Source organism: Delphinapterus leucas, chromosome 14 (assembly GCF_059928025.1).
Source record: "Delphinapterus leucas isolate spDelLeu-1000000601 "Yukka" chromosome 14, BTC_Dleu_Yukka2, whole genome shotgun sequence".
NCBI classification, from domain to species: Eukaryota; Metazoa; Chordata; class Mammalia; order Artiodactyla; family Monodontidae; genus Delphinapterus; species Delphinapterus leucas.
The window spans coordinates 40,570,073-40,597,500 of record NC_143142.1 but is presented as its reverse complement, the minus strand read 5'-3'; the positions used below and the strand labels follow the sequence as shown (position 1 = coordinate 40,597,500).

Here is a 27,428-nt window from a genome sequence, read left to right as displayed (position 1 = left end):
ACTTTGAATTGTGTTTTGAAGAATGTATTTTAAATTCTTTTATAATGTATTAGGAATTATTTTACAGTATAGCATTTGATCTGTCCTGGAGAATGTTTATTGAGTGCTTGAAAAAAATGTAGTCTACTTTGAGGTGGAGTATTCTATAAATGTAAATCAGGTTAAGTTAGTGATGGGGCTGTTCGGTTCTCTTACCCTTAACTGATTTTCTGCTTGTTTTATCGAATACTGAGAGTGAGGTATTGATGTCTCCAACTATGAATTCTTGAATTGTATATTTTTAATTTTGTCAGATTTTGCTTCATGAATTTTGTGGCTCTGTTAGGTGCATATCCATTTATAGTGGGATTATGTGGGATATGTTATATGGGATATGCCTTCCTGATGTGTATTGACCTTTTTTGTCATTATGAAATGCCTTTCTTTGCCTTCAGTAATATTTCTTACCAGAAAGTTTATTTTGTTTTATGTTAATATAGCCAATCTAGCTCTCTTATAGTTACTGGTTATATTATGTCTTTTCCTCTCCTTTTACATTCAACTTCCTTGTGTCTTTGAATCTAATGAGTGTTTGTTGTTGGCAGCATATAATTCAGTTGTATGTTTTTATCATCTGAAAATTTCTCCCTTTTGATTTAGTTTAGTCTAGTCACATTTAGTTGTTAATAACTTTGGATCTACGTCTTCTATTTGTACTTGTTTTCTATATGTCTCAGGTTTTTTGTTCCTTAGTTCCTCTTTTACTGCCTTCTCTGGTTTTTTACAAATATTCTTTGGTATTTTATCCCTTTGGATATTAAACTTTTTGGACATATTTATAATAGCTTTATACTTCTTACCTGCTAAATTCAACTTATGGGCCCATTAAAAGTCAGTTTCTATTACCTGATTTTTTCAGACTGTGGGTCATACTTCCCTTTTTTTTGCCTGTCTCACAAGTTTTTTTTGAAAACTAGACATTGTATATAATATAATTTTAGCAACTCTGAATTCTGACTTTTTCCCCTTGAGGTTATTATTATTATTTTTTTATTGTCTGGGCTTCATCTGTGAAATACGGAATGTGTCTGGCCTACTGATATCTCTGCTCTTTTTTTAAAAAAAATTGTTTTAATGTTTTAGCGTAGTTTCTCTTATGTACTGGCTGTTTGCATCCCCCTGAAATGCATATGTTCAAATCCCAAAGTGATGGTATTAGGGATGGGGCCTTTGGGAGGTGATTAGGCCATGGTGATAGAGCCTTTGTGAATGAAATTACTTCCCTTATAAAGGAGACCCCAGAGAGCTCTCGTGCCCCTTCTGCCATGTGAGGACACAGTGAGAAGATGGCCATCTGTGAACCAGGAAGCAGGCTCTCACCAGACACCAGATCTTGTTGTGCCTTGATCTTGGTCTTCCCAGCCTCCGAAAATGTGAGAAGTAAATCATGTTTAAGCCACCCAATCTGTGGTGGTTTTGTTATGACACCCCAAATGGACTAAATTTCCTAGAGTTCACCCCTGCATCTACATAGCTTAGTGGTCAGCCCGTATTTGGGTAGAGGTTTTGCCCGAATACTCAGAAGCATAGAGCTTTTCTACCTTCTGCTGACGGATCTGTGTGTCGGTTGGGGAGCACTGTCAGAGTTCAGCCATTCTCACTTCTGCTTCTACTTTCTGCAGGGCCTTCTCCTATTTCTCCTGCACAGTCAGCCAGGAATGTATGGGCAGCTTACCTTGTACTTTTTTGGGTCTCTCATTTCCAGGCTGTTTTGCCATTTGCCCCATGTGGTGGGCATAATAATGGCCCTCCAGAGACATTCTCATCCTGGTCCCCAAAGCCTGTGGCTGTGTTAGCTTACATGACAAGGGGAAATTAAAGTTCCAGATGGAATTGAGGTTGCTGATCAGCAGACCTTAAAAGAGGAAAATTATTCTGGATTATCTGGTGGCCTCAGTGTAACCACAGAGGTCCTTAAAAGTGTGAGAGAGAGGCAGAAAAAGAGTCAGAATGAGAGGGAGATGTGCCTAGGAGAGAATGGTCGGAGAGAATGGTCAGAGAGATGCAATGTTTCTGGCTTGGAAAATGGAGAAAGGGGACCAAGGAATGTGGGCAGCCTCTGGAAAGTAGAAAAAGCAAGGAAATGAGTTCTCCTCTAGAGCTTCTGAAAGGAAAACAGCCCTGCTGACACCTTGATTCTAGCCCAGTGGGACCCATTTTGGACTTCTGAAGTACAGAACTGTCAGATAATAAATCTGTGGTGTTTGAAGCTGCTGAGTTTGTGGTAATTTGTTATACCCCCGCCAGAAAGCAAATACACTCTAATGGGAAAAGGCGCCTCGTGCTGTAGGTTTTTCCATTTGTTTCCTACTGAATTTGCTACTTTTTTGCTCCAAATCAAGTCATTTCCCTCTGGCAAAGCTACTGGCTTTCATTGCCAGCCCTGGTTTGGTCAGACTTCTTGGAGAAGGGGGTTGGGGGTCGGGGTCGGGGTGTGTGTGGCCATAGCCTGTGGCTGGAAGGTTAAAGACTCGTGATCTTACCTGAAGTTCTAGTTCCTGTTGAGTATGCCTCTCAATTTGTTGTCTTTAGTCGATATCCAGCACCATGATATGAGTAGTTTTGTAATTTTGTCCAATTTTATACTCTTTTTTCAGGATTACAGTTCACAGATCTCTTTATGCCACCATAGTCAAAAGTTGCTTCACCCCTCTTTCCTGATACTTTTTTTGATGATTTGAATGATCTGGTAAATTAACTATGACATAGGGTGTATTTCTTGTTTGTTGTGATTATTAACCATAGTCTAACATACTCCCTAAAGGTTATTTTATAATCCCATAATTGGAAGATTTATGTGCATTTATCACAAGATCAAGAATGAATTTATACTTTTTATTCTAATGATTAGATTTAACCAATTTTCATATAAATTATTAATCAACCCAGTAAGTGTGTGCTAAGCATGTTTGAATTAGTACATTTCACACTGTTGGGTCTATTTGTTCATATGTTGATACTTGTGGACCAGATATGGAGTCTCACTAAAGTTGAGAAAAAAATACCCATTATACTAAAAAAATAAAGGTAGTGGGTTAATTGCTGTGCTTGACTCTGGGGTCGGTGCAGGGGAGGCTCAAAAATGAGTTGCAAATAGTTTAATTTGCCTGACTCATACGTGAGCTACTTGCTATTTTCCTTTATAGCCTTGCACTTCTCATTCTTCTCTATGTACCTAGAGGAGTTCTTGACCCATTTTCACATGGCTCATGTCAACCCATTCTTGAAAGTGCAGCTCAAATGCTGTCTCCATAAATTCTTTCCTGACTTCCTGCAGCTGGAAGACAGCTGTCCTTTTCTGGATTTCCCAAGAATATTACAAGCACTGTCATTCGTCTTCTACCTTGTATCATAGTTTACTGTTGTATGTGTCTTCACCACCACTAGATCATATTCATGTTGCTCCCAAGGAATTTGTACGTTTCACTTTTTTCTGTATCTTCCATGAGCACAAGTCTTACTGCATAATTACCATCCGTGTAATTACCTAGATCACTTACCTAGATCAAATCAAATCTACGCTCAGTTCTTTGCATATCTGGCTATTTTCTTCAACTTCGAACATAAGACCATGCTAAATGAGGCCTTAGTTTGATTTGAACATTAGCATACATATTATCGCTTGTATTAGAAAATAAGATTTAGCTGAAGCTAAATGGTTGTGCCACATAGGAAACGTTAAAAATGTGTGTGCTCAGTATCTAAACATGATTGAATTTTGCAAAAGTTTAATTTCTAATTGTACTCATGAAAGGAATCAAATTATCCTGTTCTGATGTGATCTTTTACCATGAAGGTAATTTAAAATATGATAGGGTGGTGATTTAATAAATAGAATGATGAGTTGAAAAGGCATGTGGTTTGTTACAAAGCACTTTAAATTCTTATCCTTTCAAATAAATAAAATGCAGCTCCCAAAACTTTGAGGGACCTATGGGCTTTTCTTGGTCCATTAGCGACCCCTAGTGTTCTTTAATAAAAATTAATATACCAGAATTTTAAGATATTGTATTAATAAGCATTTGTTCCTTTATTTTTCAAATGCAGTTCAAATTCTGCAGTTTTTACATCTTCTATAATCAGTTGAAAATAGGGATAGTATAGTAAATAATTGGATTGTAGTACTGACCCTTGTTTCCACTTACTATCTTCTAGTGAGGCTGAGCATACATCTAAAATCAATGCTTCCTGTGTTCTGCGTCTCAGGAATTATGTCTCTCTCACCTGGCATCTAGAAGATACATATAATCCTGGGGTTTACATAAGCTTATCTATCTTGTTCCCTAGGATACAATTTCTCATGCTTACATATTGAATGCCTTCTATGAGTCGAGCACTGTCCAAACAACTTGACATGTGTTATTTAATGGAACATGACACCCCTGAAATATAGGTATAAACATTACTATTTCTTGTAGGTTGGGCTTCAGAGGAAGCAGACCTAGATGGAGGTTAGTGTGCAACAGGCTTATCGAAGTGCTAAGGGGTCACACCTGTGGATGGAAGGGTGGCCAGAGGCTGGAGTCAAGCTGATGCTCCCAGAAGGAATGCACCTGCTGACCATGGGGGGCTCCTGTTGCTGTAGTTGACCTTGGGGCCACAACCAAATCATCTTCTCCCTCCTCTACTATCTGTTCTAGATTCCCCTTCCCCTTGGCTAGCACATCTGGTCTTCAGGGCTTACTTGGTGATGTGACTCAGGCCCTCAACCCCGGAGGCTCAACCCCTGGTTATCGTGCCCTTCTTAGGCCAGGGTTGTTACACTTGTCCATTTACTGTCAAAATTGGACAAGGGAACACCAAGCGACCCTTAAGTGCATCGTCTGCACACGAAATGTAGTCCTCCTTGTCCCCATTGTGAATACTACTCCTTTCTTCCGATGTTCAAGTTTAATTACCTCTGCTAAGGTGATGACTCTTCTTGCCTGCTGGTCCTTTGACAAAGGAGCCTGGTGTTCAGGCATCCTTTCTCATCTGGCATATGGATCAGAACATTATTCCTAGTTGTGGAATATGCTGCCCCCGAACCGGAAGACGCCATCCAGGCGTTGTGCTTCCTTCTGTTTCAGGAAGTGCAAGGTGGAAGTGCAAGTTCTTTACTTTGGGGGCAATGTCCGGGCATTACCCAAACCACTGAACCCCTGAGAATTTATTGACATGACAAAGCTCCTGAATTGTAAGATTGCCCACCCTCTGGAGCATATGTATCTTATTAAAGCCTTCAACATTCCACTTCTTCTTGCTCATCTGGTTCTGTTAACAGGACATCATTGGACCAGGGTGAACCAGGGTGGTTTCTGCAGGTTGCCCAAATGGCTCTGAGGCAGAACTGTAAATGTAAATGTGTACTGTTGTGTGAATGCAAAGTGTTTTCCATCTTTTTTTTCCTAATGAGGATAGAGAAGAATATATTTGCCAGGTCAGTTGCTGTGTACTTAAGTAGTATTGACCTGCTCTAGCAAAGGTTTCATATCTGGCAGAGCTGCTAGAATTGGGGCTATTTGGTTGAGCTTGTGGGAGTCCACTGTCATCCTCCACGTTCCTTCTGGTTTTTGTAGCAGCAGAGTGGTGAATTAAATGGAAGTATAGTAGGGACCATCAGCCCTGCATACTTGGGTTTTTAAGGGTGGCACTGATTTCTGTCATCTCCCTGCATGTGGGATACTGGTTTTATTTATCCTGGCCAGGGTATGGGGGAGCGCAGATTTAGAGCCTTCCATCTGGCTGTCTTATACTGTAGACCAAGGAAGCGATGTGAGTGTTTGCCAACATGTCTATTCCAATTATACATTCAGGGACTGGGGCAGTGTCCTCTGGATGTGTTTGTGGACCCAGTGCCTACACTGTGAGCCAGATCTGGCCCAGGTTTTATTTATTATCTCACCCCTATGCATGCCCCCTGTCTAACAGAGGGGCCAGATAACACTTGGAGTCTCTTGCATCTTGTACTTAATAATTTGTGAAATGTTTGGGTTTTCCCCTTTCCCTGGTATACAGCTACTTGAATAAATGGTCATTGGGGGGTGGTCTGAGAGATTCATGACTATACATTTGCTTTGGTGTTGCAGAATTTTCCCTTCCAGGATCTGGTCTCTCCTTCAATACATAGTTCTAAGTCCAAAATTTACTGAGGCCCAGAAACTGGACAAGGTATCGTGGCTTTTATTGGGACAACTGTCTTTGGCTTCTGACCATCGTTGGTTTCTTTTGATGGTACAAGTTGAGGTGTATTTGGAAAGTTCCTAGCAGCATGGACAAAGCAATGGCCCCCGTTATAGGTGTCAAAACGCCAGAAATGCCATTGCAGACAATTGAAGGTTTTAAATAAGCAGGCAGGCTGGATTGAATATGGATCATACCAGATAATTTTGTGCCATGGAGGGGCCTAAAGGCTACATCATCTACCAAAGCACCGAAAAATCGCTGGTGGAAAAGGCCCTAACATCACTGAGAAACTGTTTCCATGTCCTCTGAGGTCTAGGGCTGCCATCTGGAAATGCCATTGCGGACCTGCTTCACTGATAGCAAAGGGGGTACGGGGGATGTCATAGGACCCTAAAACAGTAGAGGCCTGGAGGTGGCACTTAAACATCAGAAGCCAGGCGGCTGCAATTATGGTAATGAATGAGTGAGTTCAGAGGATCAAGGTCGAGAAGGCTGACCTGCAGAGAGTTACGGAAATGGTTAGCAGAACACGGCATTCGTGAGGGCAAACTACATGCGCAAATGGTAGCAGATACTGTTTTCATGATCCTTTTTTTTTCCTTTTTTTATTCTTTTTTGCTAGATTCAGGAAGTACTTCATATAAATTCTTGAATAACTTATTATACATTTGTCAGACTGATACTGTCCCACAGCCATGGGTGTTCAGTTCTATTTCTTCTCCCCACTCCTTTTCCCCTTTTTTTCCGACTGCCTCCCCACTCCCTTCCACTTTCTCTCTTAGTGTTTAGCTAATGTCTGTTGGCCTGTCTTCAAGTTTACTGATTCTTTCCTCAGCTGTGCTCTGATGTCTACTGATGAGACCATTGAAGGCATTCTTTACCTCATTTCTAGCATTTTTCTTTGACTCTATCTTATAGTTTCCACTTCTCAGCTGAAGTTCTCCATCTCATCATATATGTTGTCTACCTTGTCCACTAGACCTTTTAACGTAACAAAGTTCTCTGTCTGACCATTCCAACATCTTGATCATTTCTTTGTCATTCTGTTAACCACTTTGTCTCTTGACAGTGGATTGCTTTTCTTGCTTTTTGTGTGTCTGGTAATTTTTTATGGAATGTTAAACATTGTGTATAAGACAGTAGAGACAGAGGTAAATAGTACAGGTATCCTTACTGTGCTTTGCTATATTGCACTTCAGATAATGCATTTTTTACAAATTTAAGTTTTGTAGCAACCCATTGAGCAAGTCTGTTTTTCCAACAGCATTTGCTCACTTTGTGTCTCTCTCACATTTTGGTAATTCTCGTAATATTTCAAATTTTTTCATTATATTTGTTATGGTGATCTGTGATCAGTGGTGTTTGTTACTATTACAAAAAGATTACAACTTGCTGAAGCCTCATGATGGTTAGCATATTTTAGCAATTAAGTATTTTTTAATTAAGGTATGTACATTATTTTTTTAGACATAATGCTATTGCACGCTTAATAAACTACAGTATAGTGTAAACATACCTTTTGTATGCACTGGGAACCAAAAACTTAATGTGATTTGCTTTACTGCAATACTTGCTTTATTGCAGTGGTCTGAACTGAACCCGCAATATCTCTGAGGTGTGCTTGTAACTGGAATTTTGTACCTTTTGACCACCTTCATCCAATTCCTCCACCCCTAACCTCCAGCCTTTGGTAACCACAAATCTGACCTCTTACTATGAGCTTGGGTTTTTAATTTTTTTATATTCCATATATAAGTGAGATCATATGGTATTTGTCTTTCTCTGTCTTGTTTCATTTAGTATAGTGCCCTTGGGATCCATCCATGTTTTTGGAAATGGGAGGATTTCCTTCTTTTTATGGCTGAATAGTACTCCATTGTGTGTGTGTGTGTGTGTGTGTGTGTGTGTGTGTATACATACATATATATACACAACACACGCCATATTTTCTTTATCCATTCATTGGTCAGGGGACACTTAGGTTGTTTCCATGTTTTGATTATTATAAATAATGCTGCAATGAACATGGGGGTGCAGATATCTTTTCAGGTCAGTTTTTCTTTTCTTTCCTTTTTTTGGTTTTACACTCAGAAGTGGAATTGCTGGATCTATGGTAGTCCAATTTTTATTTTCTTGAGGAACCTCTTTACTGTTTTCCATAATAGCTGTACCAGTCTACAGTGCCACCAACATCAAGTGTTGCCTTTTCTCCACATCTTCACCAGCATTTGTTGTCTGTTGTCTTTATGGTGATAGCTGTTTTAACATGTGTGAGGTGAGATCTCATAGTGGTTTTGATTTGCATTTCCCTAATGATTAGTGATGTTGAGTGCCATTTTAGGTACCTGGGCCATTTGAATATCTTCTCTGGAAGAATGTCTATTTAGATCCTTTGCCCATTTTAAAATTGGATCATTTGTCTTTCTGCTATTGAGTTGTATTAGTTCTTTATATATTTTGGATGTTAACTACTTATCAGATGTATGATTTACAAATATTTTGTTGCATTTTCTATGTTGCCTTTCCTTTTTTATGATGGTTTTCTTTGCTGTGCAGAAGCTTTTAGTTTGATATAGTCCCAGTTGATTTTTGCTTTTGTTGCCTTTGCTTTACATGTCATATCCAAAACATTGTTGCCAAAACCCATGTTAAGGAGCTTTTTTCTATGTTTTCTTCTAGGAGTTTTATGGTTTCAGGTCTTACATTTATATCTTTAATTCATTTTGAGTTAACCCTAACCCTAACTTTTGTGAGCAGTGTAGGATAAGGGTCTAGTTTCATTCTTTTATGAGTGAATACCCAATTTCCCCAGCATCACTTATTGAAGAGATTGTCTTTTTTTCATTAAGTATTCGTGACCCCTTTGTCAAAGATCAGTTGATCATATATGCATGGGTTTATTTCTGGGCTCTTGATTCTGTTCCTTTTGTCTCTGTGTCCGTTTTTATGTGAGTACCATACTGTTTTGATTACCATTAGCTGGAAATCAAGTATGATGCCTCCTGTTTTGTTCTTTCTCAGAATTGCTTTGGGGTCTTCAGTGGTTCCAAATAAATTTTTGGATTATTTGTTCTATTTCTGTAAAAAAAAAAAAAAAAAAAGCCATTTGAATCTTGATAGGGATTGCATTAAATCTATAGGTGGTTTTGAGTAGCATGGACATTTTAACAATATTAATTCTTCCAATTCATGAACACAGGATATATTTTCATTTATTTGTGTCCTCTTCAGTTTCTTTCATAATTGTCTTGTGGTTTTCAGTGTAGAGATGTTTCACTTCCTTGGTTAAATTTATTCCTAAGTATTTTATTGTTTTTGATCGTATTGTAAATGGGATTGTTTTCTTTCTTTTGCAGATAATTTATAGTTAGTGTATAGAAACGCTGCTGATTTTTGTGTGTTAATTTTGTATGCTGCAACTTTACTGAATTCACTGAGTAGGTCCTACAGCTTTTGGTGGACTTTTTAGGGTTTTCTATATATAAAATCATGTCATGTGCAAATAGAGACAATTTTACTTCATTCTTTGCGATTCTGATGACTTTTTTCTTTTTCTTGCCTGATTGCTTTGGCTAGGACTTCCAGTACTGTGTTGAATAGGAGTGATGAGAGTAGGCACCCTTGTGATGAGGGAAAGTTTTCAGCGTTCTACTGTTGAATATAATGTTAGCCATTGGCTTCTCATATGGCCTTTATTATGTTGAGGTACATTCCTTCTCTACCTAATTTGTTGAGACTTTTTATCCTGAATGAATGTTGAAACCTGTCAGATGCTTTTTCTGCATATGTTGAGATGATTATATGATTTTTTTCTTTCATTCTATTAATGTTTGGCAGTTCCCATCTTTTTCCCACACCTATTCAAGGTGAGCCCATGCTTGCTTTGAAGCAATTTCCTTAGATTTCAGACTAGTTGGTTGCCCTGCCATCCTAATTCTCTGGGTTCGAGAAAAGTATAGTTCTGTAGATTACCTGTTTTTTCCCCTTGTTACTAGAGTGGGAGTGACTTTCAGCTTTCTAAATGCTAGGTGGAATCTGGAAGTCCCAATTAATTTTTTTAAAATTTATTTATTGATTGATTTTTGGCTGCATTGGGTCTTCGTTGCTGCACGTGGACTTTCTCTAGTTGTGGCAAGCAGGGGCTACTCTTCATTATGGTGCGTAGGCCTCTCATTGTGGTGACTTCTCTTGTTGCGGACCACAGGCTCTAGGCGCGTGGGCTTCAGTAGTTGTGGCATGTGGGCTTCAGTAGTTGTGGCTTGCGGGCTCTAGAGCACAGGCTCAGTAGTTGTGGCAAATGGGCTTAGTTGCTACGCCACATGTGGGATCTTCCTGGCCCAGGGCTCAAACCCGTGTCCCCTGCATTGGTAGGCGGATTCTTAACCACTGTGCCACTAGGGAAGCCCAGTCCCAATTAACTTATGAAACAGGCTTTTCTTGTGGTAATTTCGGAGACATTGCTAGTTCTTAAGTGTTAGTTAAGTTGAACATATGTCTCTGCCTTACATATTTCAGCTACTATTTAGCAGTGTCTTAGGAATTTTTAAGACTTTTTTCTTAGTGAGGTGTTTCTTGAAAAGAAATTCTGTGTATGTGCCTGTGCGTGTGTTTCTTTTTTTTTTAATTTTTATTGAAGTGTAGTTTCTTTACAATGTTGTGTTAGCTATACATATACATATATCCCCTCTTTTTTGGATTTCCTTCCCATTTAGGTCACCACAGAGTACTGAGTAGAGTTCCCTGTGCTATATGGTATGTTCTCATTAGTTATCTATTTTATACCTAGTATCAATAGTGTATATATGTCAGTCCCAATCTCCCAATTCATCCCATCGCCTCCCCTATCCCCTTCGGTATCCATACGTTTCCTTTCCCCCTTGGTATCCATGTTTGTTCTCTATGTCTGTGTCTCTATTTCTGCTTTGCAAATAAGATCATCTGTACCATTTTTCTAGATTCCACATATATGCTTTAATATACAATATTTGTTTTTCTCTTTCTGACTTACTTCACTCTGTATGACAGACACACGTGCATGTGTATTTCATTTTAGATGTCAAGTGATATTCTGAGACTTACAATGAAAAACTGATGACCTTTGCTCCACGCCTGCCCACTCTGAGTCACACTTTCCTAGAGGCAACCATGTTATTATTTTCAGCTGTTACTTCAGTTTTTTTTAACTTTCATGTTTCTAAATAATATACTTATGTCACTGATTCTTGTTTTTTGTTGTGTTTGTTTTTTTTTTTAATTTTAGGTTTTCTATTGGCTTACTTCTGGAAGATAAGCATTTGATTATTTGTTTCTCCCTGCCTTAATCCCCACTAAAACCTCATTCTCATTCTCTTAATCTGCAGCTAGATTTTGGTTAAATAAATACTGAGTGTACATTATTATGACTATGCTAGCTTGAGCCACTTAGGGTCCTGTGTTTTTCTTTTTTTTGTACTGTCTTTGAATATAGTCATATACATCATGAATGACCACTTCTTGGAGATTGCTCTCCTGATTCCCCGTGTCCTCTTGCTCTTGAAGAGACCTTGTGGGCAAGGAGACCTTCTCTGAGCAAGATGCTTGTCCTTATTCTGATTTTTTATAAAATATTATTAAAATGTGTCTACACTTCCTTTTTCAACTTCCTTAGCACCTGATTATTTTGATCCTTTGTAGTCTGGGTCCTGACTGTACCTGTTAACTGAATGTTTTCCTAAAGTTCCTCAGTGGTTTACTATTTTTAAGGTTTCTGTTTTCCATAGCTGCACTCCAACAGAGCTGATCTCTCTGGGAAGAGGCACCACACGGTCTGTTTCTACTGCTGCCTCTTTGGCTGCTTTTCTGATTCCTATCTGTTTGTGCTTGTTCATTTTCCTTACCTTTCATTGTAGGTGTTCCTCTGTTTGTTTTTTTTTAAACCATTCTTCTCTTTTCTCTTGAAACTGTCCCCCTGAGAAACCCATACACTCTTTTTTTTTTTTTTTGCGGTACGCGGGCCTCTCACTGTTGTGGCCTCTCCCGTTGCGGAGCACAGGCTCCGGACGCGCAGGCTCAGCGGCCATGGCTCACGGGCCCAGCCGCTCCACGGCATGTGGGATCTTCCCGGACCGGGGCACGAACCCCTGTCCCCTGCATCGGCAGGCGGACTCTCAACCGCTGCGCCACCAGGGAAGCCCCCATCCACTCTTAAGGCTTCATTATTTTTCCTGGGGGATTATTTGGAAATCTGTATTTTGACCTCATACTTCCTTCCAGGTGTCCAGGTCTTCTGTTTAGCTGCATGTTTTGGCTCCTTACTCGCCACTCAGATATCTGGAATTTCATGTTTCTAAAATGGGACTCCTCTTCCTTCACACGAGCTCCTTATGCAGTATATTTGTATTGGTCATTGAAGTACTTGTCCCTTTAAATCCTCCTTTTTACTGTCTCTGCTTGAGAACATATTCATTGCTTTTTACCTGGACTGCTCTGTCTCCCAATGGCTTTTTTTTTTTTTTCTAATCTCTCAATTCCACCATGTCCAGGGATGTCCCAGTCAGTATCCTGATCTCAGCTCTGATTTTTGTCAGCACTTTCTCAGATCTCTTCAGTATTCATTACTTAAGTGTTTTCCCTGACAGGTGGAGGACCTTGTACAATGTAAGGGCTTAAGTATGTTAAGTGAATAGTTAGTAAGAATGTGGAGAGTTGGCAGAAAGTTCAGAGGAGAGCCACATATTCAGTTGATGCAAGGAGAACTTGTGAGGGAAAAGTGGTTGGAGCTGGAATTTTGTGTAAAAGCACCAGGGAGTTCTCAGGACTAGATTAGGAATTCTAGATCCTGAGGGATGAAGAGGGAGATGACAACTAATCCTTTGGTATGTGTACAAACTGTTAAAGGGGGCGGGATGGTCTTTTTTTTTTTTTTTTACATATAATTTTTAATTTATTTTTGGCTGCGTTGGGTCTTCGTTGCTGCGCGCGGGATTTCTCTAGCTGTGTTGAGCAGGGACGTTGCAGTGCGTGGTCTTCTCATTGAGGTGGCTTCTTTTGTGGATCACAGGCCCTAGAGCACGCAGGCTTCAGTAGTTGTGGCTTGCGGGCTCTAGAGCTCAGGCTCAGTAGCTGTGGCACACGGGCTTAGTTCCCCCGTGGCATGTGGGACCTTCCCAGACCAGGGCTTGCACCCGTGTCCCCTGCACTGGCAGGCGGATTCTTAACCACTGTGCCACCAGGGAAGTCCTGGCAGGATGATCTTTAATTTTGGCATAGAGAAGCACAGTTCGGCTTAAAAACGTTTTTTCTAAACATAATACTGCAACAGACCTTTGAAGAAAGTTAAAACCTCTTCTACCCACTGAGGTATTAAAAATCAGCGGTGAGCTCTCTGGGTGTTTCATTCATGTTCCTCGAGTTAGACATCCAGCCACTGGTCTCTTCAGGTGCCTTCTATTTTCTAATTCTGATTTAATGAATAAAAACTTCTGATGATGATTTCTCCTGCCTGAGCGCTTGTATTTAAATGCTTAACATACAAGTTGCTGGACCCCATCCCCGGCATTTCTGATTCAGTGGGTCTGAGATGGGGCTTGAGAACTTGCCTTTCTGCCAATTTCATGGGTGATGCTGATGCTACATACAGGTCGGTCTGGGGACCACACTCTGAGAATTTTTGCTCTTAATCTTCTTCACAGGGTGGACAGGTGTTTTTTGTAACTTGCAGTCTGATAGTCATTCCTCTGGAACCTTTAAGAGGTGTCCCTTCCCTTCAGGACAGTCTGAACCCCTGAGATTGCATATAGCAACTCTGAAAGTCTGCCCTATTTCCCCCTGTAGCCTGTTGCCACATAATCGAAGCATGTTCTCTTTTCTTAAAGGTACCTCTCTACCTCTGTGCATACCATTCCCTCTGCCCATTTTCTGTAGTCCAGCCCTTTGAGGATTTATGTCAGTCAGGTTCCACATTAATTCTTATACCTTCCTGAAACTCAAATCAGGACAATTAATTACTAGAACACTGTACAGTTGCAAAGATGGTATAAAACAACTAGATGAGGTAGGTTGAGAAATAACATTCCTTAACTCGAATGTGCCATGTGGTGCCAAATTTGAATATCTCTACTGTCTTTTTATAGGCACTTTATTGAGATCTAGTTTACATACTATACAAGTCACCCATGTACAATTCAGTAGTTCAGGTATGTTGACTTGTGCAACTGTCAACATAATTTTAGAACATTTGGATCATCCCAGAAAGAAATCTTGTACTCATGAGCTGTCATTCCCTATTACCCCTTCCCCCCAGGCCCTGGCAACCACTAATCTACTGTCTGTATAGATTTACCTATTCTAGACATTTCATATAAATGGAAGCGTATAATACATGGTTTTCTGTGACTGGCTTCTTTTAACATAATGTTTTCAAGGCTCATCCATGATTATAATATATATCAGTACTTCATTCTTTTTTATTGCCCAATAATATTCCATTGTATGGACATACCACATTTTATTTATCCAACTATCAGTTGATGGACATTTAGGTTGTTTTCACTTTTGGGATATTATGAATAATGCTGCTTTGAACACTCATGTGCAAGATTTTTGTCGTGGACATATGTTTTCATTTCTCTTTGGTATGTACCTAGGAGTGGAATTGCTGCACCACTTGGCATTGCTCTGTTTAGTATTTTGCAGAGCTGCCAAACTGATTACCAAAGCACCTGCACCGTTTTACATTCCCACGAGCATTGCATGAAGGTTTCAGTTTCTCCACATCCTCATCACACTTGTTATTGTCAGTCTTCTTCATTTTAGGCATCCTGAGGGTTGTGAAATGGTATCTCATTTGGTTTTGATTTGCATTTCCGTAATGATTAGTGATGTTGAACATCTGTTCATATGCTTATTGGCCATTTTTCTTCGGAAAAATGTCTATTGAATCCTTTGCCCATTTATTTAAATTTTTTGTATTTGAAAGGCAAATTTGTAGAGTAGTTTCAGGTTCACAGCAAGATTGAGGGGAAGATACAGATTTCCCGCGTATGCCCTCCTCCACACATGCATGGTCTCTCCCATTATCAACATGCTCCACCAGAGTGGTTCGTTTTTGTTTCTTTGTTAAAACAAGTGATGAACCTACATTGACACATCATAAGCACCCAAAGTCCATAGTTTACTTTAGCATTCACTCTTGTTGTTGTATGTTCTTTGGGTTTAGACAAAATGTTTAATGATATGTGTCTATCATTATAATATCGTATAGAGTATTTTCACTGCCCTAAAAATCCTTTGTGCTCCACCTGTTCATCCTTCCTCCCACCCAAATCCCTGGCAACTACTGATCTTTCTACTTTTCCATAGTTTAGCCTTTTCCAGAACGTCACATAGTTCCATATGTATGTCACATACATACAGTATGTAGCCTTTTCAGATTCTTTGCCCATTTTTAAAATCGGATAGTTTGGTGGTGGTGGTGTTTTTGAGTTTGGGGAGTTATTTACATGTTCTGGATATAAATCCTAGATCAGATACCCGATTTGCAAATATTTTTTCCCACTCTGGATTGCCTTTTCACTCTCTTGATAGTGCTTTGTTGTACAGAGTTTTTAATTTTGATGTAGTCCAATTTCTTTCTTTTTTTTTAACCTATGCTTTTGGTGTCATATTCCAAGAAATGACTGCTATGAAGCTTTTCTCTTATGTTTTCTTCTAAGATTTTTGTTTTAGGTTTTCTATTAGGTCTTTCATCCTAATAGAGTTAATTTTGGTATGTGGTGTAAAGTATACAGGTCCAACTTTATTTGTTTGCATGTGAATGTCCAGTTTTCCCAGCACCATTTGTTGAAGAGACTGTCCTTTCCCCTTCAAATGATCTTGGCACTCTTGTTGAAAATCATTTGAACAAATATGTGAGAGTTTATTTCTGGGCTCTCTTTTCTATTCCATTGGTCTCTGTGTCTATCTTTATGTCATTATTGCACTGTTTTGATTACTTTATCTTTGAGGTAAGTTTTGAAATCTGGAAGTGTGAGATCTCCAACTTTGTTCTTCTTTTTCATTACTGTTTTGTCTATTTGGGATCTCTAGAGATTCATTGTGAATTTTATGATAGGATTTTCTGTTTCTGGAAAAAACATCATTGGGATTTGTTAGGGATTGCATTGAATCTGTAGATTGCTTTGGGTAGTGTTCACATCTCAACAATATTAAATCTTCCCATTCATGATCACTAGATGTCTTCCCACTTATTTATATCTTCTTTAATTTCTTTGAGCTATATTTCATAGTTTTAGTGTACAAGTCTTTCACCTCCATGGTTAAGTTTATTCTTAAGCATTTTATTCTTTTTGTTGCCATTGTAAATGGAATTGTTTTTCTTAATTTCCTTTTCTGATTGCGCTTCCTTATCTTTGACCATTTTTTCAATTGGGTTGTCTTTTTGTTGAATTGTAAAAGTTCTTTATATATTCTGGATACAATTTCGTTATCAGATATATGATTTATAAATACTTTCTATCATTCTGTGGGTTTTTCTACTTTCTTTACTAATATGAACTGTTTACATAAACTATGAAAACACTTCTTCCAAAATGTTACCTTTAAAATGATAGGAAATGCTAAGATATTTTATAAGAATTTATTAAAATATTAGACTTCTTAGCAGTTTTTCTATTTGTAAATGCGGTAGTACATTTTATAGAATAATATTCAGTGAAAAGTATGTTTATAGACACTATAACATCCTGGAAACTGATGTATTAGGCAAAAGGAGTATAACTTAAGCAATTATGTCATAAATAAAATTATGTTAAAAAAAATCTCAAACTTATGCAAGGGAAAAATGATCAGAAAGAGACCCTCCAAAATGTTTGTAGTGGTCATGGAGTGACTAGGACAATGAGTATTTTGTTTTCTTCCTGTCTGTGTTTAGATATGTATTTAAACATTTTTTACTATAAAAATTCCTAAAAGAGCTGTTAGCCACTTAGAGTAAATATGAATGATGTAGCTTATGCTCCGTTGTTGAATATTGACTTCAGGAGATGATTTGATTCATTATAAAGCATCCCTTTGATAGTGTTGTATCCTGTCAGTCTATATCACTTCAGAAAATAATGTCCTATTTATTATAAACATCATAATTAATTTTTAAAAAATCTAAGTCTGTAGAGGAAATTATTTTTTTTCAACATTTCTTGGAGGAATAATGTTAAATGAATGTATTATCTGCTCTAATTATCTAATTTAAATTACTAATTTAAATAATGGCTTTGTTAACTCATATTTAGTTTTGACCGCATGAATCAACTTGGTAAAATAACCGGGTACTTTACTTTAAAAATCAATTACAGAGGTTGTCTGTTTAATTGTGGATTGGCAACTGTTAGGCAGTCCATCAGTCATTACTACAATTAGTTGAATTGTAGTAGTCAATTTAAGTGAATACTAAGGAACCACAATAATGCAGACAGAACTGAAGTGATATAAAGATTCCTACCTAGTCATTCTTTCTATTGTAGAAGAAACTCAGTAGTAATTAGTAATTTGAAAAAGGGCTATAATATAATAAAGTGTATAATTTCTCTGCTTTTTTAGGAGTTGGTAATGCTTCTTTTAGAATATAATGCTCATACTACTGTTGTTAATGGGAATGGACAGACAGCAAAGGAGGTCACTCATGACAAAGAAATCAGAAACATGCTTGAAGGTAAATATTATGGATCTTAATCTAAACAGCATTTATTTTCGTTATAGACACGGTCCAGGATAGAAGTAGAAATGGCTTCTGAGGTGCCAAAATAGATGACACCAAGCCTGTGGTCTAAAGATAATGTAATTTGCAAGTCACTGATTAGACATAAAACTATATGAGAGTTTCCGCAGAGCTTTTAAATTCTTTATATAAGATTATGGCGAGTTTTAAAAATCAAATCTCCAACAAAATTAAAAGTAGAAATTAGAGACATGAGGGAGTACGGCTGAAAGGCTGCAGAAGCATGATAATGAAGGAATACAGAGCGCAGGACAGGGAAACTATAAGAGGTGTAGCTACTGGGAGTCATTTGATATTGGGGAAGATAGCTCTGGCCGGCTCCATTACCCTGAGGGCTTCATTGTAGTACAGCAGCCAACAGTAAATTCTTCATGGATCAGCTTCATTGTTAGATGAACTTCAAAGATTCAGTTACGTTTAAGAAGACAGATTAGGGATTTCTCTAAAAATAGTTTAAAACAAAAATACTTTGATGCTTACATTGGGAAGCGTTCATTTGTTAGGATTATCCCCCAACTATCCAGGGCTTTGGCTGTAATTATTTTTTTGGTAGTATTTCTATAGTAGAGAAGAGAAGATTACATTTTTTAAAATTAATTAATTTATTTGGCTGCGTTGGGTCTTCGTTGCGGCACATGGGCTTCTCTCTAGTTGTGGCATGTGGGCTCTAGAGCGCGTGGGCTTAGTTGCCCCGCGGCATGTGGGATCTTAGTTCCCTGACCAGGGATTGAACGTGTGTCCCCTGCATTGGAAGGCAGATTCTTAACCACTGGACCATCAGGGATGTCCCTGAGAAGAGAAGATTTCTTAATTACTACTTTATGAATAAAGGTATTGAATTAGAGTTGCAGTTTCACACACATCCTTTGTTTCTTTCCTTTGCAATTCAGAGAAGGGCAAGATAATTTTGTACTTCAAGGGTGTTGATTTATTTGTTATTAGTATTTTTATCTATGTACGAAGCAAGGTCTTGCTTTTTATTACTTTCCAGTTGACCTTGAAACCTAAAATCTCCCTTGTTTCTTTAGTTACAAGATACTACTGTCTGCTTGTCAGACACCTTTAGATCAACGTCTCTACTCGCTCTTGCATTTAAAATGAACCCTCTCATTTTCAATAAACAAATCAACACATAACATCTTCTGTAAGGCTCAGTATTATGTGATTTTGAGGAGCTGATCATATTATATGTCATCCCTGCCCTTTAATAAATTATGATCTAATTGGGAGGATTAGGTACTGTCTTTGATCCTGTTCTATTATTTTATTTGTAATAAGATGAGAACCCAGAACTGACGTTCTCCTGACAGACTGGGATGTTGGGTTCACCTGACAAGTTGACATTTAATGGGGCTAGCTGTAAAGACATGCATAAGTACCCACTCTCACAGCCGCCAAAACCCAACTGTGCTAAGGGCAAGGGCTTAGTTGACTTGATGGGCACTTATGATTTATCAGCTACAGTATGGTCCTAGCTGGGGTAATAGAAGTAGAAATAGAGATTTTGCTCTGATGAGATCACCTTAGCCAGGTGTGATATCATTTGTGGATAGTGCATTAAATGGATCAGACTGCAGGGAGTACATCCACAACCCACCAAGACCACAGGTAGACCAGAAACCCAATTGTAGGGTAATGCATGTAGAGACAGGAAATGTTTCACCCCAGAAAGACAGATATCAGTAGACACAACAGAATCATGTTTGAGTATCTTAAGAACTGTTATATTGGAAGAGGGGTATTCTTGTTTGAGGCCGACCAGGGCCAGTTGACGATCCACTTGATGGCATGCCAGGGAGTTTATCTTTGGGTCCAGTGTATTATAATAATGGCTTGGGTTGCCTTGAAAGGTGTAGTGAGATTCCCATGATTAGAAGTGTTCGGAAGAGGGTAGATTTCTACTTGTCAGGCACTAGAGAGGACTAGTGTACCTTCTTCTACATATCGTTTGACTTTTTTTTATTTTGAGAAATATCCAACCTATGGGAAAGTTTCAAGAATAGTACAACAAACACTTGTATATCTGCACTTAGTCACCAGTCATTAACATTTTGCCACATCTGGTTTACCTTTTTATATATTATTTAATGTTATTTATTTACTTTTAATTTTTTTTTTGTGGTGCTATTAGGGAATAATTTGCAAACATAATGATACTTTAGCAGTAAGTACTTCAGTATGTATCTCCTAAGAACAAGGATGTTTCCTGATATAATCACAATATAGTGATCAATTTCATGAGCTTTAACATCATTATCACAAGATCGCTGTTGTAGAATGCCCCTCAATTTGGGCTTTTCTTGTCTCATGTAATTGATTTAGGATATACTCATTTTGCCATAGGTTGTACTTGGCATAGGATAAGGTTTTATGCTTTATACCAGTGCATATTAGGAGGTACATGATGTCATTCTGTTCCATTACTGGTGAAATTATCTCTGATCACTACGTGGTCCACTGTTAAGCTACCTTCCCTCTTTTGTAATTAATAAATAATCCTTGGGGAGAAAAACTGAGACCATGTAAATATCCTGAAATCAGGATAAAATCACTTTAAATCAGTGATTTTAGCATTCGTTGATAATTCTTGCCTGAATCACTCTTTACTATAGAGATTGCAAAAGGGTGATTTTCTGTTGTTAATGAAGTATACATTTGGTAGGTTCTCGCCTGCATTTGAAGTGTACTGCTATTTAACCTACGCTGGGCGTGTATGTAAGTGTCTTATCAGGATGGAGTTAGGCTTCATGATCTCTGTGATCCCTACTAACTCTGGATTCTGATTGAAAAGAAAGACAAAGAGTTAGTTTATAGTCATATCAAATTTAAAATATATAGGACAGGGACTTCCCTGGTGGTCCAGTGGGTAAAACTCTGCACTCTCAATGCAGGGGGCCCAGGTTTGATCCCACGTCAGGGAACTAGATCCCACATGCGTGCTGCAACTAAGAGTTCGCATGCCTCAATGAAGATCCTGAGTGCCGCAACTAAGATCCAGGGCAGCCAAAATAAATAGATAGATAGATAGATATATGGATGCAGCCAAAATAAATGAATAAATAGATAAATAAATATTTAAAAAAATGAAAATAAAATTTGTAAGACAGATTATTTTGGGGATGGAGTATTTGCTTTAAAAAACATTTATTAAGGTATAAAATATATGGATAAAAGTACACATTATTAATGCACAGCTTGCGGTTTTCACAAGGGAAACACATGCATGTAAACAGCACCCATGTCAAGGAACAGAACATTATGGGTACTCTAGAAGCCTTGAGTCCGCAAATTGGAATATTTGTTTTTATAGGCTGGATCAGCAGTCTTCTTTCAGTGTCCAGAAGGACCACAGGACAGGAACACAAGCAGGGTTTTCAACTCCAAATCCAGTTTTCCTTCATTGATGAGCCTAGACAATCTAGAGAGAAACATTTACCACCTTTCCTTAAAGTCTAGAACAAACATTATTAAACATTGATTATTCAGTGAATGTTTATTGGCTAGATATGCATTGTGCCAGATATTGTCATAAATGTCTAGGATACACAGAAGAGTAAGAACAGGCACCTGACTTCGAGAATGACTGCAGGGATAAATTACAGCTCCAGGTAACACATGCGGTAGTACAGGTGTGTAGGGAAGGGTGGGGACGTGACTGTTCTCCAAAGCTCACAGTCCAGTGGCCTTAGAGGAAAGACTGAAGAGCATGAATCCCAGCAAAAGAAAGCAGTGTTGGGAGCATGTGTGGAGGCGTGGCAGTCTTCCTCCAAAGTGGAGAGGGAGGGAGTGGGTGTGGAAATAAACATGTGAGAAAAGAAGATGATGGTATATTAGTAATGTTAGTCCGTTCTTAAGACAAAGTTAAACTGGTTCCAGCTATTCCTGTATTCAAGCTATGTGTTTCCTGTAGTTGAAATGCAAGGGCATGCGTAGTGTCTTGAACAACTGTTAGCGCATAGTCATTACTAACTATTAATAAATGTTCATTATTTCTCGGGGAGACCTAGGAAACCTTTTATAGTTCCTCCCTTGCAGCCTTTGCACAGGACACTGTACACATATTTTAAGGGGGATTATTATTAAGCCTTCCTATGAAATTGTTTCTTTTCTGTAAGCCAAAACAGAACTCAAACATAGCAGAAATGAGACCTTATTACATACTCTCGTCCCTTAAATCAGACTGCTCGCATTCCCTGCAAGTACGAGCAGCACAGAGTCATGGTAAAAGCATGGACTCTGGAACCCACCTGCCGAAGGTCAAGTCCTAGCTCCTCCACATCCCGGCTGTGTGGCTTAGGTTAAGTTCCTTAACCTCTTGCTGCCTCAGTTTCTTCATCTATAAAATTGTGAAAATAGTAACGCTTCAAAGAGTAGTTATGAGGATTTAATGCGTTAATATTGTTTGAGTGTTTTGAAAGGTATTTGGCACATAGTAAGTGCTAGAGTGTTTGTTAAAGAAATAAAATGTTCTTATGTAGAAGTATGTAAGTATATATAAACCTAAATATATTTATATGGTGTGTATGTCTTCCCACCAACGCTATTTCTTATTATTTTTGCATTCTAAGGTTCTGGAAGGTATGAGCACCTCTCCCCACTTATCTACCTTTCCAAGGCACATATGTAATAGTATTTCAGCATGCAAAAGTAATTCATAATTACTTGTGTTGGGTGTTGTCGTGAGTAATGTACTTCAGGACCTCTGAATTGAAAACAAAAATTCATCTGAACCTGAGGGAAGTTGAACTCTGTAGTCTGAAATAAAGGCAGTGAGAATAACCGTACAGTCTTAACAGCATTTGAATTACAGTTCAAAACATTGTGACTTTTCTTACCATGGTGACTTTATTCTCTATACATCTTTGTGATAAATTTGCTAATAGGATCCAGACTAGAAGTAGAATAATATGTACTTTTCCTTTCGCAGCTGTAGAAAGGACTCAACAAAGGAAGCTTGAAGAATTACTTTTAGCAGCAGCAAGAGAAGGCAGAACAGCGGAACTCACAGCTCTGGTAAAAACAAAAACGTATTCTTTACTCTGCAGGGAATTTTTTTTTTTTTTCCAGAAAGGTGTGAAATTTATTAAGATATTAAGAAAAAAAGATGGAACAGTAAATAGCTACTGAATTTGGGATAGTTCCTTATTTACGAGTTTTACTGCAGGAGGCCCATTTAAATCAGCATTTCACATAATCAGAGGACTACAGTTTTTCCCTGGAAATATAGGTATTTCACTTTCCAGGTAAAAGATTATTGAAAACATTAAGCGACCGCCCCAGTTAGAAACAGATAAGCGAATACCTTCAAGATATATAAAAAAGGGTAACTGCTGGGCTTCCCTGGTGGCGCAGTGGTTGAGAGTCCGCCTGCCGATGCAGGGGACACGGGTTCGTGCCCCGATCCGGGAAGATCCCACATGCCGTGGAGCGGCTGGGCCCGTGAGCCATGGCCGCTGAGCCTGCGCTCTGCAACGGGAGAGGCCACAGCAGTGAGGGGCCCACGTACTGCAAAAACAAAAAACAAACAAACAAACGAAAGGGTAACTGCTACTTAAACATGAATTTTCACAAATTATTCTTGTGCCTAATTCAGACAATTTGCTTAGAAAAGCTGAGGCAATTTTTTACTTAACGTTGAGTTCATAACGTAGTCAAATTGTGGGACTACACGAGATCATAATAATAGAACAGAAGTCTTTAAATATCTGAAAACACAGCATGGTAATAGTTTAAGCAGGATATATTTTAAATGATTACGTTTTTCTCTGAATTTCTGATTTACTACCCCACTTCTACTTGAAAACCTAATGGTTAAGAATTTAGTTTTTCATGGTAAATATTTAATATAAGGATAGTTTTTTTTCTTCATGATTAATCCAATTTAAAATTGGCATATAATGTATAAGATCCTATAAAGGAATACCTTTCTCTAATTTTGATGAACAATTATTTCTGAAAGGTATGCTATAGTTCTAGAAAATAACATACAAACAAGGGACAATATTTTTGAAATATTTATATCATGTTAGAACAGACTGAAAACTTACCCATTTCTTTTTCTTCTTAGGAGACCTACTTTCTAGTTTCCATTTCCTGAAAATAGTCTCATTAAACACAAAACTCTGAATGTGGTCTAAATTCAAGACTGAAGCACGGCCATTTGCCTTAAAGTTACTTCAGCTCGTTTGAAAAGGCCTCTCTGGTTTCCAAGTATAGTGCCTAAAACATATTTTAAACTTTGTGAAATGGAGACTCCTTTAAAAAGAACTTTTTAAAGGAGTCAGCTGGGAACAACAAATTCAGTAGACCTTTAACATTTACATGTTTAACATTTATGGTTTTTTTTTTTTTTGCAATATGCGGGCCTCTCACTGTTGTGGCCTCTCCCGTTGCGGACCGCAGGCTCAGCGGCCATGGCTCACGGGCCCAGCCGCTCCGCGGCACGTGGGATCCTCCCGGACCGGGGCATGAACCCGTGTCCCCTGCATCAGCAGGTGGACTCTCAACCACTGCGCCACCTGGGAAGCCCACATTTATGGTTTTAATGCTTCTCAATGACTGTGGGAGACCAATTTGTAATTTTGCTGTCACAAGTGTGAATTGCAAGACTGGTAGGGGCGAAAGAATCTTAGTGGGATCCCAGTGTCCAGGGGTGAGTGGGGTGGCCCTGGTGTAGTGTGTGGTGTGTGTTGTCAGAGGAGCGTGGGGCCTGAGATTCCGTGGCAGCTTGAGGACAGCATGGGGAGTGACGTGGGTTGGCTGATTTTGTGAGCAGGAAGCCACTGACAGTTGAGATGCTAAGGAGCCCCACTGCTCATCAGGCTCTGGGGCATGAGGGTCCGCCTGAATTTTCAGTTATACTGTACCATCATGGGTTTCATGGAAGAAAGTCTGTCTTTGATATGTAATCTGCATTGTATTTCTTCAATTGTCAGCTCAACAGGCCGAATCCTCCTGCTGTTAACTGTTCGGATCAGTTAGGAAATACACCCTTGCATTGTGCCGCCTATCGGGCTCATAAACAATGTGCCTTAAAGCTTCTAAAAAGTGGAGCGGACCCTAATCTGAAGAACAAAAATGGTAAGCATGTTGGTGAAAGCCATTGTTGGTCATTTTGAAGCTGTAAAGAAATGAAGTGTTTTGTTTTAGCGCCCAGCCTTTGTTAAACTGTGTGGTCCCTGTTTAATTTTGAAGTCAAGGCATTTACATGAAAGAAAAAATTTATTAATTTACTTCTCAGTTAAGACCTAGATGTTTAATAATGCCTATTTCATATGAGGCACTAATGATGCCTAAGATCTGATTTCCACCCTCAAGGGAAAGAAAGTACAGTTGACTCTTGTTATTTGTGGTAGTTATGTTCTGTAACATTGCTGTGACCTCTGAATTAGTGGATACTGAACCATTGCTTATAAGGGAAATACAGAGTTAAGTTCCTGTGAGCCTTTGGTCACAGCATTTTCATCCACTGATCAACACGTAGCCTTGTTTTATGCGTGCTTCTGTTTAAAAACACCTTATTCAGTGTATGTTATTGACTTATTAACACTGAGCTCACTGCCAAGAGCACTATAACTCACGCCTGGACTAAGCTCGTGTAACACATACTGTGTTCAGAAGGCACATCACAGGCTTCTTGCACTTAGGAGCACTAGACAGCACTTCAGCCCTGTGCTTGGGGGCCAGTTTCAACAGTGAAATCACCAGAAACAAAACACGAAAAATGTGGCACTAGGTAGACTGTGACGAGGATACTTGTTCACAGTACGAGAGCTGAGACAAGAAGGCAGAGCACCAGCTTTTCCACTTCAGGGAATGTGTGCATCAGAAGACTCAAGTTTTTCACCGATCTGGTTGTGTCTGTGAATGACCAAAAAATTGCGATGAGTATTGACTTTGAGATTAAAGTACATTTTAACAATTGGCGAGTTTGCAGATGTGGAATTCACAAATAATGAGGATAGACTGTACATGCACGAAGCATCAAAGAGAGAACTGGATGACCATAAGAGTAGCTGTAAAAGGTATATTGGGTAATCAGTGGAGGAACAGCTCATTAGGGCTTTTCTGCATCCCTTTTTAGGATGCTTCTCTCTGCCGACCATCGGCCTGGATTAGGACTTGTCTGTGGTCCCATAGGACCCTGTGTTGACCTCTTCATAGCTTCAGTTGTTCTCTGTGGCAGTTGTTGACTTATGTAGCTGTCTCCCGTGAGACTGAGTTCCTAAGGGGTGGGCTAACATTTTACTGTCTAGTTTACCCAGCACCTAGAGTAATGTGTAGCATTTGATGCCTTCTACAAGTTGCATGTTTGTTGAAGGTTTGGGGCGATTAGAAATAGCTTCCTGAAGGAATACATCTTTTATACAGACCCTGGAGTCCTAGTAAGATTAAAAAAATAATTCATCTCTAAATACTTCAGTTTGTATCTCTAACAAAAGGCCCCCCAATATTTTTTTTCCTTTTAAATAAAGCAATACTATTATTATCTAGTAAGATATTGGTAAGCTGAATTTTGGGAAAGGGTGTTGTAAGCAGAGGGAAGATTATGAGCAAAGGTAGTAAAGTGAAAAATGTAAGTCAAGTTGAGGTGACATCTCCAGTTTGACACATCCAAGGGTATGAAGAGGAGCAATACTGGGGAATCCTGTAACTGCAGATTAGGTTCTGTCATGGCGAGCCTCAAAATGCCAGACTGTTTTGCCCCTTAATTTGAAGGTCAGGGAGACTCTGAGGAGTGGAGGGATGAGGTGCTTTAAAAAGATTAATATGGTTACAATATCTAGGATGGGCTGTGACAGGCCCAAGACTGTAGGGAGGGATCAATAGGGCCATTGAAATGGTCTTAGGTGAGAGGTAATTAGGACCTGAACTTTAGTAACATAATGGGTGTAGAAAGGAGAAAGAAAATTTACTATAGAATCTCATGCTTCTTCCTCTCTTCTTTTGACTTGGCCCTTACACCCTAGACTGGCACTGTTCTGTAGAGATACAATGGGACGCACATATTAAAAGTAAAAAGAAACATGAAATTAATTTTCATAATGTATTTTATTTAAAGCAGTATATCCAAAATACCATGTCAACACGTAATTGATGAAAAATAATTATCAATGACGTTTTACATTCCTTTTTTGGTACCAAGTCTTTGAAATCTGGTGTGTGTTTTACACTTCACAGCACATCTCAGCTTGAACTAGATGCATTTCAAGTACTGAATGGCCACATGTGGTTAATGTCCACCATATTGGACATTGCAGCTCTAGACGTACTGAGCTGTTTGAGGCTCTCTCATTAACCGTGCTGTCCTCACTCTGCTTATGCTGTCTCTGCCAGGAATGCCCTTTTCCTTCCTGTCCATCTGGTAAACTCTAGTCTCACCTTAAGAATTAGCTCAAACTCGGCTTCCCCAGAGAGGCTTTTCCTGTGTCCCTGAGGTAGACATAGGTTCTTCCAGGAATAAGTTAGAAGA

At 38.9% G+C, this 27,428-nt stretch overlaps 2 protein-coding genes across 11 annotated transcripts in view; one reads left to right on the top strand and one right to left on the bottom strand.

The window, feature by feature from the left end:
- Nucleotides 1–27,428, top strand: part of OSBPL1A (oxysterol binding protein like 1A) — a 222,665-nt gene that overhangs the window by 22,222 nt on the left and 173,015 nt on the right. For all 9 annotated transcript variants that reach the window (XR_016387606.1, XM_022586847.3, XM_022586844.3 and 6 more), the window contains 3 exons: nucleotides 17,779–17,890; nucleotides 22,884–22,969; nucleotides 24,892–25,036. Coding sequence is in view for 8 of the 9 variants with exons in the window: in XM_022586847.3 (XP_022442555.2) it covers nucleotides 17,779–17,890; nucleotides 22,884–22,969; nucleotides 24,892–25,036 (343 nt within the window). In the remaining variant the exon portion in view is untranslated. The remainder of the gene's footprint in view (nucleotides 1–17,778; nucleotides 17,891–22,883; nucleotides 22,970–24,891; nucleotides 25,037–27,428) is intronic.
- LOC149747612 (uncharacterized) overlaps nucleotides 20,980–27,428 on the bottom strand; it is a 58,313-nt gene continuing 51,864 nt past the window's right edge. Inside the window, exons 2-3 of one of the 2 annotated variants that reach the window (XR_016387608.1) lie at nucleotides 22,619–25,816; nucleotides 20,980–21,374 (exon numbers count right to left, since the gene is read on the bottom strand). Coding sequence is in view for 1 of the 2 variants with exons in the window: in XM_089895010.1 (XP_089751136.1) it covers nucleotides 25,765–25,816 (52 nt within the window). In the remaining variant the exon portion in view is untranslated. Of the gene's footprint in view, nucleotides 25,817–27,428 lie in introns of both variants that reach the window. The other variant, XM_089895010.1, reaches the window with a different exon arrangement.